The 16,901-nt window shown below is 42.7% G+C and overlaps 1 protein-coding gene across 2 annotated transcripts in view; it reads left to right on the top strand.

Moving 5' to 3' along the window:
* The window catches only part of nup210 (nucleoporin 210), a 62,934-nt gene that overhangs the window by 29,179 nt on the left and 16,854 nt on the right, over positions 1-16,901 (top strand). For both annotated transcript variants that reach the window (XM_079517844.1, XM_079517843.1), the window contains exons 20-31: positions 871-972; positions 2,019-2,147; positions 3,563-3,690; positions 4,626-4,761; positions 5,641-5,703; positions 6,962-7,144; positions 9,126-9,206; positions 9,666-9,797; positions 10,056-10,214; positions 10,951-11,042; positions 13,342-13,516; positions 15,503-15,678. In XM_079517844.1, the coding sequence (XP_079373970.1) occupies positions 871-972; positions 2,019-2,147; positions 3,563-3,690; positions 4,626-4,761; positions 5,641-5,703; positions 6,962-7,144; positions 9,126-9,206; positions 9,666-9,797; positions 10,056-10,214; positions 10,951-11,042; positions 13,342-13,516; positions 15,503-15,678 (1,556 nt within the window). The remainder of the gene's footprint in view (positions 1-870; positions 973-2,018; positions 2,148-3,562; positions 3,691-4,625; positions 4,762-5,640; positions 5,704-6,961; positions 7,145-9,125; positions 9,207-9,665; positions 9,798-10,055; positions 10,215-10,950; positions 11,043-13,341; positions 13,517-15,502; positions 15,679-16,901) is intronic.

Raw genomic sequence — 16,901 nt, 5'->3', positions numbered from 1 at the left:
TTGCCTCTCCAGAAGTTCTTTCTGCAGGCCTGTCTCTCTCTCTCTCTCTCTCACCCTCCTAACCTGTATAATGTAGGAGCAAGCGTTTTAAACTTGAACCCCAGCATCCATACTCTGGGGCGTATCATTAGCTCAAAATAGCTGATATACAAACTTTTAGATCGGCTATCTTTGGCGAAGAGATTTGGTGTAGGTCCAAATCCAATTTACTACGTGTGGAGCGTTTAAAGTGGTTAACTGCTACACACTCTCAAAAGTTAGCCTCTCCGGGAGGTCTTTCTACAGGCCTCTCTCTCTCTAATCCTGTGTGATGTAGTAGCAGGCAGTCAGTGTCTGATGGGGGCGGTGCAGAAAATAACCGCGAGTGACCTGCGTAAGAGGATTATAAAGTGTGACCGCGGGCAGGGGTCACCTTTTGATGCCACCAGTGGATTCATGTTATTCTTGTTATTAAGTGCTTGAGTTTGGTGTGTGTCTGTGTGTCTGTCTGTCTGTCTGTCTATACTTGTGAGGGCCAAATGTCCCCCACAACTATAGTAGAAATTTAGAAATTGTCTCTTGTGAGGACGAGGGTACATTCAGGTTAGAGTTGCGTCGCGATAAGACTTTGAGGTTATGTTTAGGCCTTGGGAGATTTGCGTGATTTATACTTGGCACAACATTATCAGCTTTAGGTTTATGGTAAAAAATGGCAACGGATTGTAATGGCAATAATACAATTGCCATACTAAATGTTGCTGTCCTCACAAGTATAGATATACAAATGTGCGTGTGTGCGTGAAGGGGCGGGGTTCTGAATGACAAACGGTAAGCCTGTCTTAAGTCTTAAACCATTTTCATGTTTATCTTCCAACACGTTTGGTCTTGCAGGCAGACCTGTCCCTGCGAGAGGGTTCAGGACACTTCTTTGTCAACGCCAGTGTGGGAGGCCTCGTGGAGGTTGAGTTTCAAGAGGCCACTTTAAAAGCCCAGGTGAGGAGGAACAAAATGGTCTTTTATGTTCTTCCTGTGACTGAACCACACACAAAATGTGGTAGAGTCCTAGGGTTTCCAAAAGAGGCAAAGATCCAAAAGCAAAATAGATGAGGGAGCATCCTTTTTACAGCACTTATCGAGGCACAGATGAAAACTGAGCCCTTGCTTAGCTGACTCGGAGAAGGTGTTTCGAGTCAACAACTCTTCCTCAGGCAGCAATCATGTTTAAGGTCTACAGTATGTGTGTTTTAAGTGTCTATGTTGCTTATATACTGTAACTGCAAAACAACAATACACCACATCATATCCTCCTCATATTTTTAACATTACACTGTCGATTTTTATAACCGTAATGTGAAGCCAGGCTACTCACTGCAGGTACAACCCGGTACCGGGCCGGGGGGGGATGACCGCACGATCAGGCCCCATCGAACCTGATTGTGTAATCATCGAACCTGTGTAATCATCGAACCTGACTGTGTAATCATCGTAATCATTTGGCAGGCCGGGCCCCTCGAGTCACGGGTCAGGGCGAAATCACACCACCAACCCCCCTGGTAGTTCCGCACCTGAGGCTACATTATAGATATCGTCTCTGTCGAGTGAAAACCTCATATGTCCAAAGCTGTTACTTTTCAGGATTAAAGTTCAAAAATGGCAAAAGTAGCAAATCGATAAGCTCAGGTTCAACTTGTTTTATTGATGCAATCATTTTTTTATTTGATACAATTTTTATTTATTTCCTTAGTGTTATCTTTAATCTTGTTCTGTAAAGCTCTTCGTAACCCTGCTTCTAAAATGCAATTCATAAATATTCATTGACAGAAACCTTGTATCCCCAAATGTTTGCTTTGTATGTTTCTTTGTCACTTAATGCCCTAATTTGTGTATCAAGCTAAAGAAGTGAAAATAGCCCATCTACGAGCTCACAACGCCTTGTGAGGTTGTCAATTCACAAAAAGTTAAAATATGGAGACGAGGTTTCTGCCTGACAGCAAAAATATAGTATATTCCATCCCACTGTGCTGATGTCTCCACTCCAGGTTGCTCCGCTCCATCCAGGCCTGGTGACGGTGATGGTTCATGACCTGTGCCTGGCCTTCCCTGCTCCGGCCCAGGTTGCCGTGCACGTCTCTGGCATCCTGGAGGTGTACGTTCGAGTGGTGGACAAGGTCAGCTGATGGTGACGCTTGATCCTGTCCGTTATCTGGCAGGGCCCAGACACGGCTGGACTGTTATCAGTCACTTGATTTCCTCTTCCACGCCTGATTGGCTTTCTAAAGTACTTAACCTTTGTGGTCACGTTGTGGCTTGAGTATTCCTCACGCTTGATTTCACTGACTTCCATCCCCAGGATAATGGATTGAACCTGACCAAATTAATGTTCTCTGACAGTACATGCATTTTAACACATTGAGAGCCCACGCAATACTGCCCAAAATCACTTTCACCTAGAAAATCCATTCACATTTTTTATAATTCAGCTGACTGTGGAGACACATGCTGGAACTTTTTACTTTGAAATGTTTTATAGTTTCTGAGTTATTTAATTTAAACGCCAAATGCATTCTCAATGGCGAAAACACAAACTTTGGCACCACGTCTTGGGCTATGCACGTGCGGTAATACCCATGACGTCCACAGACGTTTTGGGCACAAAATGTGTTAAAGGGAAAACTGATGATTTTCAACAAACGTTGTGATGAATATATCCCGAATCCAAAAAAAGCTATTCATAGTGTTGCTGCCTTATACGTTGATGCTTTTATTTTCAGTGCAAAATCGACCTAAAAATAATTACATCACTTTATCTCCACAGAATATTTGCAACAATAGTTTAAATGCCCTATATTTGGTGTGAAGTAATCAATATAGTCTTCTGTGTATTTCTACACAAACTGTTACGTTGGCTTATGATTTAGAAGGCAACGGCCTCAGTCCTAAATGGGTTAATGTCATCAAGTGTATGGAGTGTTTGTCGTCATCGTTTCGTGATGTCAAACATTTCAGAGAAATGTACACAGTAGACTTACTGGAGGGTATTCTTTTGCCACAGTATATTATTACTTGCATCAGAACCATGGGATTTAGGTTGAAAATCGGTGGAAGTTTTCTCTTAAGTGCATTGACTTCATTTGCATTCCAGTGGAGCTTCTGTTCTTATCTTTCTATTTCAATTGTTGATAACAAGTTCTCAATGTAATGGCTCTGCTTGAGATTATCACTTGAGAAGGAAGGGCAATCTGCACACTGGGCTCTTTATGGTACCAGTTCTGTCTGCTCATTCTGTGTCTCAGGAGGGCCGTGGACAGTTCAGAAACCCACCTACCAGTGAAATCATCAATGGGGGAAAGTTACCATGCTATAATGGAAGCTATTATCTCATATTAATATAATACAAATCTAAATAAATGTGAAATCTTGTTTGGATGATTATTATTATTATTATTATGGTATGGATTATGATGAGCAAGTGAGGAGCAATTATATAAAGATAGGTGAAGTCTTCCATCGACTTCCCATCTTTCTCCAGTGTACACGTTCAGTACCTGTACATTTTCATTACGATAATCCCTGGTCATTTCAGGTGGAGATTGGTAAATCTGTGAGAGCTCATGTCAGAGTCCTGGACGACAACAAGAAACCCTTCCCTGCCAGATACTTCCACGTTATGAACCTGAAACTCAAGGCCGCCTCTGGGATCGTCTCTCTGCAGTAAGTCTGGTAGACGTGGAAACGTGTTTACCACTTCAAACCCTGAATGGTGGACCGGAGGGAGTCCCTCAGGGCTCTATTACTAGTGTATTTTGCCACGTTGTAAGCCTCATCAATCTATTTTCCTATGAAAGCTTTCCCCACAATACGGATCTTGTGGGGAATCTTTTCTGAATGTTTCTATGTCGGTGGTGTTCAACCTTTTTCATGTCAAGGACCCCCAGAATTATCTATATTTGGCTGCGGACCCCCATCTGAAAATATGTTGTTCCAGGCCCCCCCCCCCTCCCAGAAGCAAAGATTTGAGTTAAAAACGTTTGCTCTGAAAGAATAAATATTCAAATATTTGTGCCACATTTTCACGTTTTTTCAAAAATAGCAGATCTACAAGCTCGTAGCGCTATGAGCTTGTAGATCTGCTATTTTTCAATAGCTAGAGCACAACATAATGCTTAAAACACCAAAAGGGGTTCCTGACTCCAGAATGGGTTAAAGCCTGGTTTATAGTTTGACGTATGAAGCGTGTTGCTATGAAGCATGGCTTGTATTCTGGACTTCTGAATATTATGCAGGGTGTTTATGTGGATCTCTGAATGTCGTCTCTGTCGTGCAGAAACCATATCTCCATATTGTTGTTGCTTAAATTAAAGGAATGCCCTACTTCTTCATACAATAATTGACAATTATAAATATTATTTAACCAATGAAGTATTTACAAGAGCTTGTGGATAAAATAACTACATTGGATCCATTGGAACACAGGTTATTTTATTCATTTCTTGTAAAGTAAGCGTTTTGGAAATGTTGGTTTCCAGCCAACAGTGACTATACGCAGGGTGGTTTATGAATATGCAGGTTGTTTATGAATATGAATCAGGGTGGTTTATGAATATGCTGTCTGTTTATGTGTATTCCTGCCTCTTCCTCCTGTGCAGTGCTGTAGCTGAGCATGCAGAGAAAGACACGTCCATCTTCCTGGTGAAAGGTCTCTCCATTGGCCAGACCACTGTGTCAGCTGTTGTTGTGGATAAAGACGGAAAGAAGATCACATCTGCCCCTCAACAAATAGAGGTATAACATTTGCATAAGCTTGAATGGGGTTTTTCCACTTAAAAACCCCTTCTGGTTAGATTTTCACATCTACTATGGCTTTTTATGTGCTCCCTATTTTTTTTTTTTTGCTTGATTCAATATTTAGATATTTGATATAAATTTTGATCAGACCCTCCTATCCATATTATTGTAAGCCCTGTTACTCATTGGCTGCCACCATTGACTCCGGTACTGCAACTTATTTCCTGCCGGATGCAACGGCGTCTTTTATTTTGAATACACCGAAATTCACCCAACAAAATGAACTGGAAGCAAAATGGGCGATGGTATTTTTAAAAGTCATCACAAGTGTTAATATTGTAACCGTGAGGTAGCGGCGATTTAGCAATGAGCCCCTAGCATCAAGGTTTTGTCAAACACCTCAATCTGAGCCTCAATTCAGAGAAAAAAAGGGTTTTAAGATTGCGTTTGTAGCGGCGGCGGACGGACCACTGGCAAGCCGACCTAGCGACCTGGACGCTGCTAGACGGTGGATATCAGCGAGACCATTCTGAATCAATAAATATATAAAAAGACTCCAAAAGACAATCTTGGCAGCGAGTGTGTTTAATTCAAACCTCATGTTTAACTATGTTAGCTATTTAAAAACACGTCTCTGGTTCTGGTGACTGATATTGTCCTAGTGCGAGGGGACTATCATTTTTCAATTACTTTATTCGTTTGACAAAAAATATGCTGAAGGAAAGAAAGATAGACGAGAAAGTAGGCAAGTTTTTCAACGTTGTACCCTTAATGTGCTCTACTGTGGTGCGTGCGTGCGTGCGTGTGTGCGTGCGTGCGTGTGTGTGTGTGAACTAATTCTCAGAGGGATTCCTTTTTTTTTGTTTCCTTTCCCAGGTGTTTCCACCCTTCAAACTCATCCCCAGGAAAATTACTTTGTTAATTGGAGCAATGATGCAGGTATGTATTGGATTCCCCAGGAAACAGCTGGTCTCTGCCCCACTCCAGTGACGAGGCTGAGCCCTCTGCCAGGGAGAGAGTGTCTTGCAATGGGGGACGATTTGAAATGCCACATGGTGCTTGTTCCCTAGCTCACGCTCCACTTAAGACAGCAGTTCTAAAACGTTTATCTGTTAAGGACTCCTCAAATGGATCTGAACCTCCCAAATTGATCCGACCCCCATCTGAATAGATTTTTGTGCCAGGGACACCTATGAGAGAAGATTTGTTTGACAAGAACATGTTTTTTGGAAATAGACACACTACGAACTACGATGAGCTTGTAGATCGGCTATTTTAAAATACAATTTTGTGTGGGTGTGTTTAAAATCTTCCTCGTTTTACTGGGGACCCCCCCAATGACCCATTGGGGTCCCTGGACCCCTCATTGAAAACCACTAATTCATTTGGAGATTATTTTTGTTTTGTTGCATTCCTAAGCCAATAATGTGATGACCGGTACTCCTCCGCTCATCACATTATTGGCTTAGGAATCACTCCATCAATCTCTGCATCTAGATAATTGTATTTATACTGTATATTTAACAAAAAATAATTTGCTTGGTGGGTACCCATCTCATCATCTAATGTTGAAATTAGTTCTTTTTTTTAACATCTGAACGATGCAGTAATTGCTTTTATTAAATGATGAATAAACAAACAAACCATCAGTGTGTGCACAAGGCGGCTCATGCAAAACTCATTCTCTGACTGTTTGTCACTTCCTTTTCTTTCTCTTCGTCATTCAGTTATATCCGATTTAATCTATTATAGAAAAACAAATCTTTGATCTATAATTTAATAGTTTCTGCCTTTTATTGATAGTGAACGGTAGACTGAAATGGGGAGAGAGAGCTGGGGAGCGACACGCAGCAAAGGTCGTGGGGTTTGGCATTAGCAGCCTAGGTGCCCGGACCGCTACACCAGCCGCCTGGACCGGAATGGCATTATTATAGGCAAAAGCTATTTAAAAAAGACACATTTTAAAAGTAGTGAAAATAGCGAATCTACAAGTTCACATGTGAAACGCACTGTGACCTTGTAGATGTACTGATTTCAAAAGTTTTTCACCACACCACTGTTGTGTGACATGTATGTGTGTGTGTCTACTGTCTTTTGCTTCCCGATTAATCTAAGGAGTATTGGATTGAATAATCGCTAAAATAATTGTTGCAGTCCTAATCGCATCAATCTTGTCTTTTTTTTTGTTTTACTTTAGATCACATCTGAGGGTGGGCCCCAGCCTCAGTCCAACATCCTCTTCTCCGTCACGGCCAATGAGGAGATAGCATCCGTCAACGGCGTGGGCCATGTCAGGGGCGTGGCCGTGGGCAACGTCACGGTGACCGGACTGGTCCGAGCGGTCGACTCCGAGACTGGGAAGCTGGTGGTCATCTCTCAGGTTAGAGCAGTGTTCATGAAGCTGGTGGTCATCTCTCAGGTTAGAGCAGTGTTCATGAAGCTGGTGGTCATCTCTCAGGTTAGAGCAGTGTTCATGAAGCTGGTGGTCATCTCTCAGGTTAGAGCAGTGTTCATGAAGCTGGTGGTCATCTCTCAGGTTAGACCAGTGTTCATGAAGCTGGTGGTCATCTCTCAGGTTAGAGCAGTGTTCATGAAGCTGGTGGTCATCTCTCAGGTTAGACCAGTGTTCATGAAGCTGGTGGTCATCTCTCAGGTTAGAGCAGTGTTCATGAAGCTGGTGGTCATCTCTCAGGTTAGAGCAGTGTTCATGAAGCTGGTGGTCATCTCTCAGGTTAGACCAGTGTTCATGAAGCTGGTGGTCATCTCTCAGGTTAGAGCAGTGTTCATGAAGCTGGTGGTCATCTCTCAGGTTAGAGCAGTGTTCATGAAGCTGGTGGTCATCTCTCAGGTTAGACCAGTGTTCATGAAGCTGGTGGTCATCTCTCAGGTTAGAGCAGTGTTCATGAAGCTGGTGGTCATCTCTCAGGTTAGACCAGTGTTCATGAAGCTGGTGGTCATCTCTCAGGTTAGAGCAGTGTTCATGAAGCTGGTGGTCATCTCTCAGGTTAGAGCAGTGTTCATGAAGCTGGTGGTCATCTCTCAGGTTAGAGCAGTGTTCATGAAGCTGGTGGTCATCTCTCAGGTTAGACCAGTGTTCATGAAGCTGGTGGTCATCTCTCAGGTTAGAGCAGTGTTCATGAAGCTGGTGGTCATCTCTCAGGTTAGAGCAGTGTTCATGAAGCTGGTGGTCATCTCTCAGGTTAGAGCAATGTTCATGAAGCTGGTGGTCATCTCTCAGGTTAGAGCAGTGTTCAGACCGGGAAGCTGGTGGTCATCTCTCAGGTTAGAGCAGTGTTAATTTCATCGAAAATTCGTCGACTATACCTTTTTTCACTGACAAACACTAAACTAAAACTAAGCTATGATGACTTAAACTAATAAGACTAAATACAGTATATTGACAATTTTGTCAACAAATAAAAACTGGAGGGAATAGTGGAAAAGAGATTGGTTGCTCTCGGGTGTTGGGTTCTGAAAACAGCAGATCTACAAGCTCGCAGCGTGTCGCGATCTTGTAGTTCTGCTGTTTTCAAGTATAAAATCGGCCTATAATTACGGCCTGCCAAAATACTTTTTTGTTGACAAAATTAACTAGATTTAGTCGACTAAAATTTAAACTTATCGGATGACTAAAATATGACTATGGCATTTGTAGAATAGGCCTAACGTCTTAATGGCTTAATGGTGGATGTTCCATAGGATGCAGTAGAAGTGGAGGTGGTGCATTTATATATGTTCTATGTTCCATAGGATGCAGTAGAAGTGGAGGTGGTGCATTTATATATGTTCTATGTTCCATAGGATGCAGTAGAAGTGGAGGTGGTGCATTTATATATGTTCTATGTTCCATAGGATGCAGTAGAAGTGGAGGTGGTGCATAATATATGTTCTATGTTCCATAGGATGCAGTAGAAGTGGAGGTGGTGCAGTTATATATGTTCTATGTTCCATAGGATGCAGTAGAAGTGGAGGTGGTGCATTTATATATGTTCTATGTTCCATAGGATGCAGTAGAAGTGGAGGTGGTGCAGTTATATATGTTCTATGTTCCATAGGATGCAGTAGAAGTGGAGGTGGTGCATTTATATATGTTCTATGTTCCATAGGATGCAGTAGAAGTGGAGGTGGTGCATTTATATATGTTCTATGTTCCATAGGATGCAGTAGAAGTGGAGGTGGTGCAGTTATATATGTTCTATGTTCCATAGGATGCAGTAGAAGTGGAGGTGGTGCATTTATATATGTTCTATGTTCCATAGGATGCAGTAGAAGTGGAGGTGGTGCAGTTATATATGTTCTATGTTCCATAGGATGCAGTAGAAGTGGAGGTGGTGCATTTATATATGTTCTATGTTCCATAGGATGCAGTAGAAGTGGAGGTGGTGCAGTTGAAAGCCATTCGGATCCGAGCCCCCATCACCAGAATGAAGACCGGTGCTCAGGTATAATTGTAGTACGATTGTACAGTGGTACGATTATAGTACCACTGTACAATTTTCAAACTGTTAATAATAAAGTATACAATCAAGGTACCCTTACACCTGACTAAAGCGCCATTCACACTGAGCACTATAAGGATAACTATATCGTTCACCATTTTATGTTTTATTGTGGGTGTGAACTCTGCCAACCAGTTGACTGAGAATGATTTTAAAACTATATCTTTACAGTTATAGTTATAGTTATAGTGCTCAGTGAGTGTAAATGGCCCTTCTTGGTTGCACTTAGTGTGTCACTCCCCGGAAATAGCAGATGCTCAATGCATCGCAACCAAGTATAAATCAAGCTTCTACTATACTAGTAAAATGTTTCTCTCAAAGAAATGGTCCTTTTATACAGATTCACCGTTGTTCACTACAATGAATTCTGAAGCATTGTCCTGTTTTTGTGTCCTGTGCCAGATGCCTGTATATGTGATGGGTCTCACCAACAGTCAGACCCCCCTCTCCTTTGGCAGTACCCTCCCAGGTCTCACCTTCCATTGGTCCACCACCAAGAGAGACATTCTTGATGTCCAATCACGTCACAGTGAGGTACAGCAGGACCTCCCTCCCTCTAAACATGCATGCATTCTGTGTACGTGGTAATGACAGATACTGATGATAAGCCGCTGCCCTCTCCATCCCTTTTATCTGACAGTGATATTTTTAGGGCAAACAGAAATGTGCTCTATGTGCAATGTGAGCCAGGCTTATTTTGCCTCGCTGCCTTGTCACTTCCACCTTGGTGTTTGATGTAAAACTCCTATTTTCTGCCATCCTTGTAATATCCACTTTTACCTTAACTTTCAGGCCAACGTGCAGCTCCAACCGGAGCATAACTTTGCCATGAGCGTGACTGGGAGAGCGAGAGGCCGTACAGGGCTGCAGGTGGTGCTCAGAGCCAGCGACCCCGAGGCCGGTCAGTTGGAGGGGAACCTACGGGAGCTGAGCGACGAAGTCCAGATCCAGGTACAGCACACTTGGACGTGGGCGATTAGCGTTTCTCTGAGGGTCTCGTGTCCGAACACAGCCATGCTGCCAGATATGAGTGCACTGCGAATTAGCCTTTGTTCATGGACAATCATGCGTATCAGCCCTTGCCTCCTCCCGCTGCTAGAAGATAAAGAAGCCCAGCCTGAAGGATAAGATAAACCTTTTATTGATCCTAGCGGGGAAATTCAGGTGTCATGGCAGCAGCAACAGCAGAAAGAATGAAACACTGGAGAGGTGCAGGTAAAAGTTGAGTCAAGAACAAAACCAAGATGGAGAAGTAATAGTTAGACTAAACATCTGTACTGAGATTGACATACTGCATGTTTATTCTGTCAAAAGATAAGTATAAAGGTACAGTGTTATATCATCAGTAAATATCTAAAATATCTATTTTTTTGTTTGAGAACTACTGATGTAGACTATTAACATTGAATATGAGAGTGATTAAACAGTATGTACAGTGTCAACTGGCCTTCAACACTGAATATCAGGAGGATTAATGTATTTTACTATTTACGTACAGCCTGTCAATGAATATGTAAAGTCATAAGTGATGCATCAGCATCAATGTGTTATAGTTAACTTAAGTGTGGCGATAAGAGTGCATGCTTCACATTGCATTTTACCATGATGAGATATTTATCATCACTAAAAAAACAACATCAAAGAGAGATTAAAACTGATGGATAATTGAGGATTCCCTTTGATCAAGGTTTATGACAAGCTGTTGATGCTTAACCCACAAGTGGAAGTGGATGAGATCCTGATGGCTCCAAACTCTGTCCTCAAGCTGCAAACCAACAGGTGAGTTGTGACTAATGTAATGTCTCCCAGTGATGATTTCATCCAATTGTAACTTGGAGAGAGTTCAATTTAACCTTGTCCTGTACAGTAGCTAGCTAACTCAAATCACCTTATTTTACATAATCGTGAACATGTGATTCACTATTTCCTCTATGAAGATGTATTAAATATCTGGCCAGTTTTGGCTGTATTGCTTTTTACATTTTTGTATTATTATTATTGTCAATCATCATTATTCTAATTTTGTAATATCTGCCCTTGTTGAGGTTCTCTCTGGGAGTAACAAAGATGGATAGGATCAGGAATGAGTACATCCGAGAGACAGCGCGTGTTTAGATGTTTTGGAGATAAAGCCAGAGCTGTGATGGTTTGGACATGTACAAAGGAGGGATAGTGAGATGGTTTGGACATGTACAAAGGAGGGATAGTGAGATGGTTTGGACATGTACAAAGGAGGGATAGTGAGATGGTTTGGACATGTACAGAGGAGGGATAGTGAGATGGTTTGGACATGTACCGAGGAGGGATAGTGAGATGGTTTGGACATGTACAGAGGAGGGATAGTGAGATGGTTTGGACATGTACAGAGGAGGGATAGTGAGATGGTTTGGACATGTACAAAGGAGGGATAGTGAGATGGTTTGGACATGTACAGAGGAGGGATAGTGAGATGGTTTGGACATGTACAAAGGAGGGATAGTGAGATGGTTTGGACATGTACAGAGGAGGGATAGTGAGATGGTTTGGACATGTACCGAGGAGGGATAGTGAGATGGTTTGGACATGTACAGAGGAGGGATAGTGAGATGGTTTGGACATGTACAGAGGAGGGATAGTGAGATGGTTTGGACATGTACCGAGGAGGGATAGTGAGATGGTTTGGACATGTACAGAGGAGGGATAGTGAGATGGTTTGGACATGTACAGAGGAGGGATAGTGAGATGGTTTGGACATGTACAGAGGAGGGATAGTGAGATGGTTTGGACATGTACAAAGGAGGGATAGTGAGATGGTTTGGACATGTACAAAGGAGGGATAGTGAGATGGTTTGGACATGTACAGAGGAGGGATAGTGAGATGGTTTGGACATGTACAAAGGAGGTATAGTGAGATGGTTTGGACATGTACAGAGGAGGGATAGTGAGATGGTTTGGACATGTACAGAGGAGGGATAGTGAGATGGTTTGGACATGTACCGAGGAGGGATAGTGAGATGGTTTGGACATGTACAGAGGAGGGATAGTGAGATGGTTTGGACATGTGCAGAGGAGGGATAGTGAGATGGTTTGGACATGTACAGAGGAGGGATAGTGAGATGGTTTGGACATGTACAGAGGAGGGATAGTGAGATGGTTTGGACATGTACCGAGGAGGGATAGTGAGATGGTTTGGACATGTACAGAGGAGGGATAGTGAGATGGTTTGGACATGTGCAGAGGAGGGATAGTGAGATGGTTTGGACATGTACCGAGGAGGGATAGTGAGATGGTTTGGACATGTACAGAGGAGGGATAGTGAGATGGTTTGGACATGTGCAGAGGAGGGATAGTGAGATGGTTTGGACATGTACAGAGGAGGGATAGTGAGATGGTTTGGACATGTACAGAGGAGGGATAGTGAGATGGTTTGGACATGTACAGAGGAGGGATAGTGAGATGGTTTGGACATGTACAGAGGAGGGATAGTGAGATGGTTTGGACATGTACAGAGGAGGGATAGTGAGATGGTTTGGACATGTACAGAGGAGGGATAGTGAGATGGTTTGGACATGTACAGAGGAGGGATAGTGAGATGGTTTGGACATGTACAGAGGAAGGCTAGTGAGTATATTGGTAGAAGGATGCTGAGGTTGGAACTGTCAGGTAAGAGGACATGAAGTTAGTTTGGTGTGACAGGGCTGTCACCGTCATGAAATTTGTTATTATACAAATAATTGCAAATGATTATTATGTAATTGTGTTTTTGGTGTTGGAACATGCACAGCACAAGGCAGATACAGTATGATATGAGGGCAGATATGATGACTCAACCATCCTCAACTCATTGTACCTGACACTAGGCCTATTATTACATAATCGCCTGGTCGCGATAATTTGAGATGATCACAATTCTTTTTTGCATAATCGTTTCCATGTTGACAAATGTTCATATATTTTCAAGCTCAAGAAAAGAAATACAATTTTATTGATACGTTCCAGTGTTCGACAAAAGCACAATTTAATCGCAGTTCATTGTGACAATTAATCGCCATGTAAAGGACAGTCCTGCCTGACACATGTTTGACTCTTGTCTCCATAGGGACGGAGTAGGCACGCTGGCCTACCGGATGCTGGACTGTCCGGAGCAGGCTGTGGTTGCTCAGGTGGACGACAAGGGCTTACTGTCCTCTGGTTCTCTGACCGGCTCCTCTTCACTGCTGGTCACCTCAAAGGAGACGTTTGGCATTAATCAGACTGTGATCCTCGCTGTCAAGGTTGGTTCTATGAACCTTGGTTCTATGAACCTTGGTTCTGAATGCATTTACACAGGACGGCGTTCTGAATGCATTTACACAGGACGGCGTTCTGAATGCATTTACACAGGACGGCGTAGTAAAGGTTCTATGAACCTTGGTTCTGAATGCATTTACACAGGACGGCGTGGTAAAGTAGAGGTTGGTTCTATGAACCTTGGTTCTGAATGCATTTACACAGGACGGCGTAGTAAAGTAGAGGTTGGTTCTATGAACCTTGGTTCTGAATGCATTTACACAGGACGGCGTAGTAAAGTAGAGCTTCAAGGTTGGTTCTATGAACCTTGGTTCTGAATGCATTTACACAGGACGGCGAAGTAAAGTAGAGGTTCAAGGTTGGTTCTATGAACCTTGGTTCTGAATGCATTTACACAGGACGGCGTAGTAAAGGTTGGTTCTATGAACCTTGGTTCTGAATGCATTTACACAGGACGGCGTAGTAAAGGTTGGTTCTATGAACCTTGGTTCTGAATGCATTTACACAGGACGGCGTAGTAAAGTAGAGCTTCAAGGTTGGTTCTATGAACCTTGGTTCTGAATGCATTTACACAGGACGGCGTAGTAAAGTAGAGCTTCAAGGTTGGTTCTATGAACCTTGGTTCTGAATGCATTTACACAGGACGGCGTAGTAAAGTAGAGCTTCAAGGTTGGTTCTATGAACCTTGGTTCTGAATGCATTTACACAGGACGGCGTAGTAAAGGTTGGTTCTATGAACCTTGGTTCTGAATGCATTTACACAGGACGGCGTAGTAAAGTAGAGCTTCAAGGTTGGTTCTATGAACCTTGGTTCTGAATGCATTTACACAGGACGGCGTAGTAAAGTAGAGCTTCAAGGTTGGTTCTATGAACCTTGGTTCTGAATGCATTTACACAGGACGGCGTAGTAAAGTAGAGCTTCAAGGTTGGTTCTATGAACCTTGGTTCTGAATGCATTTACACAGGACGGCGTAGTAAAGTAGAGGTTCAAGGTTGGTTCTATGAACCTTGGTTCTGAATGCATTTACACAGGACGGCGTAGTAAAGTAGAGGTTCAATGATCCTCGCCGTCAAGGTTGGTTCTCTGAACCTTGGTTCTGAATGCATTTACACAGGACGGCGTAGTAAAGTAGAGGTTCAAGGTGGCCGTATATATACTTATTTAAAGTTTTTTGTATTTTTTGTAAAAAACATTGTATCATCATCATAGGAAATTAAACACTACGGAAAAGAAAAAAAGCAATGTACTGTATACAGTACACACAACAAGAATGAAAAAGGCAGAGGGATATTACGAGGAGAATCTGTGTGAATCCTCTTTGTACTACTATTGCGCTTACTTACTGTATATAAAACTACAGTCTAGAGTGAGTGGTTAGGTGATGCATACAACCCTGGCCTTCAGCTGGAACCCAGCCAGACATGTTGCTACTCAGTATTATGCTGTGGACGTACTATCCGCTTATTTATCGACACCCCGTTTTGATGAATTATGAAAACTTAAAAAAGTGGTTCTAAATGGTCCATCTTCCGGATCATATTGACAGCCATAGCATCCATCTCAATGAGCTTGAACGTCTATTAAGAGACAATAAGCTGCATTAGCCAGCCTAATGATCAGTGAGGCTGAACTGCACTGTCTATTCATATTCATTAAGAGCAGCGTGGACCCATGTGGGGGCCTGCTGGTTCCCCAGGACCAAAACCTACAAAAACATCCATTATGAATTATAGCCACTTAATCCCCTGGTGGTCTTCATATTCATTAAGAACAGCTTTGACCCCATGGGATGCCTGGTGGCTCTCAGACAGCTTTGACCCCATGGGATGCCTGGTGGCTCTCAGACAATTAGTGCACAGAACCATAATGCCTAACAATTAAATTACAATTTTAATCTTCAAAAACAATAGTACTGACCCTTCTGACTCTGTCTCTGTTGTGTGAACCGTGAACCCCCTGCTCTCCCCAGGTGGTGCCAGTGTCCTACGTGCGCCTCAGCACCAGTCCGGCCCTCCACACCTCCACCAGAGAGACCCTGTCGGCCATCCCCCTCGGCATGGTGCTGTCCTTCACAGTCCACTTCCACGCCGTCAGCGGAGAGGCTCTGCACAGCTCTACCTCCATGCTGACCTTTTCCACCAACAGGTCACTACAACACGCATGTGCGCGCGCGCACACACACACACATGCACACGCACGAATACGAGCACACCATTTTCAACAAGCAGATAAGGCTAAAATGCCAACACATACAGTACAAACTATTATGTACAAAAGAGATGGGGAAATTTTCATTTACCTTTTGGTCTCCTCAATGCCCTACTACTTGATCACAGCGTCAAAAGTTGCAGATCCACCTCATTTTGAGCTTGATCTACATTTGCTGTTTTTGATTGAATCCTGAAAACTAACAGTTTTGGATATATGTTTCCACCCAACAGATGATATATAGGAAGTGACTAGTCATTTTTTCAGCGAGACGTAGCATTCAGGTATAGTTGGGCGTGGACTATATCATTATCGAGGTATGAACAATTGAACATGCACAATATCAGTATCACAAAAAGGCTACGGGATCGCGATATGATATATCGTCAATATTTCGTTGATATATCGTGAGTGATATTGACTTGTTATGCGTTTTATTGAATTATGTTTAGTTTTCAATGTTGCAACACTTAAAATATAGAATATAACATTTTAACTGCAATATCGTATCAATATCGCAATATTTGGCATAAATACAGAGACTGTCCCTAGCGTGGACAGTCTCGACAGGCGTGGCGACAAGTGGGCACGATCCTATGAAATTGTCGGTGATCATCAGACATCTCACGCAAACACCCCAAATGTAAGAGTTTAATTGTGTTGGAACGTTTTTCTACGTTTCTACATTGCTATTCACATGAGTGCAGTGGATCCCTGCGGATCCAGATTAGAATTTTGTTTCGCCTATGATGATAGGGATAGATTATTATTTTATTATAATATTTGATATATATATTATACAATCGAACTGTTGCAGCTCTACTGTGCACATTCATTTTCATTACATGAGTTGACACAAAGATGGGAGGGAATCGGTTCTTTCGGGGACATTGTTTTGGGGTTCAATTGAATGAGTTAAAACTGCCATCCAGAATTCTGACATTTAGTTTTACAGTTTGCTTACTGTTGTTCTAAAGTAAAGACTGGAGAGCTATATTCCTGCTGTTGTGGGCTGTACAGTATTTATAGTACCAAGGCCATCTTGTTTATGTAGCTTTCTCCTGGCCTGAACTGAAGTGTTATACAGGGGTTATACGGGGCGACTGTGGCTCAAGAGGTAGAGCAGGTCGTCCAATGATCCATGGGTCGGCGGTTCGAAT

Source organism: Electrona antarctica (genome assembly GCF_951216825.1).
Source record: "Electrona antarctica genome assembly, chromosome: 2".
In the NCBI taxonomy this organism is placed as follows: domain Eukaryota; kingdom Metazoa; phylum Chordata; class Actinopteri; order Myctophiformes; family Myctophidae; genus Electrona; species Electrona antarctica.
The sequence above is the reverse complement of the archived record's forward strand: the minus strand, read 5'-3'. Positions and strand labels throughout refer to the sequence as shown.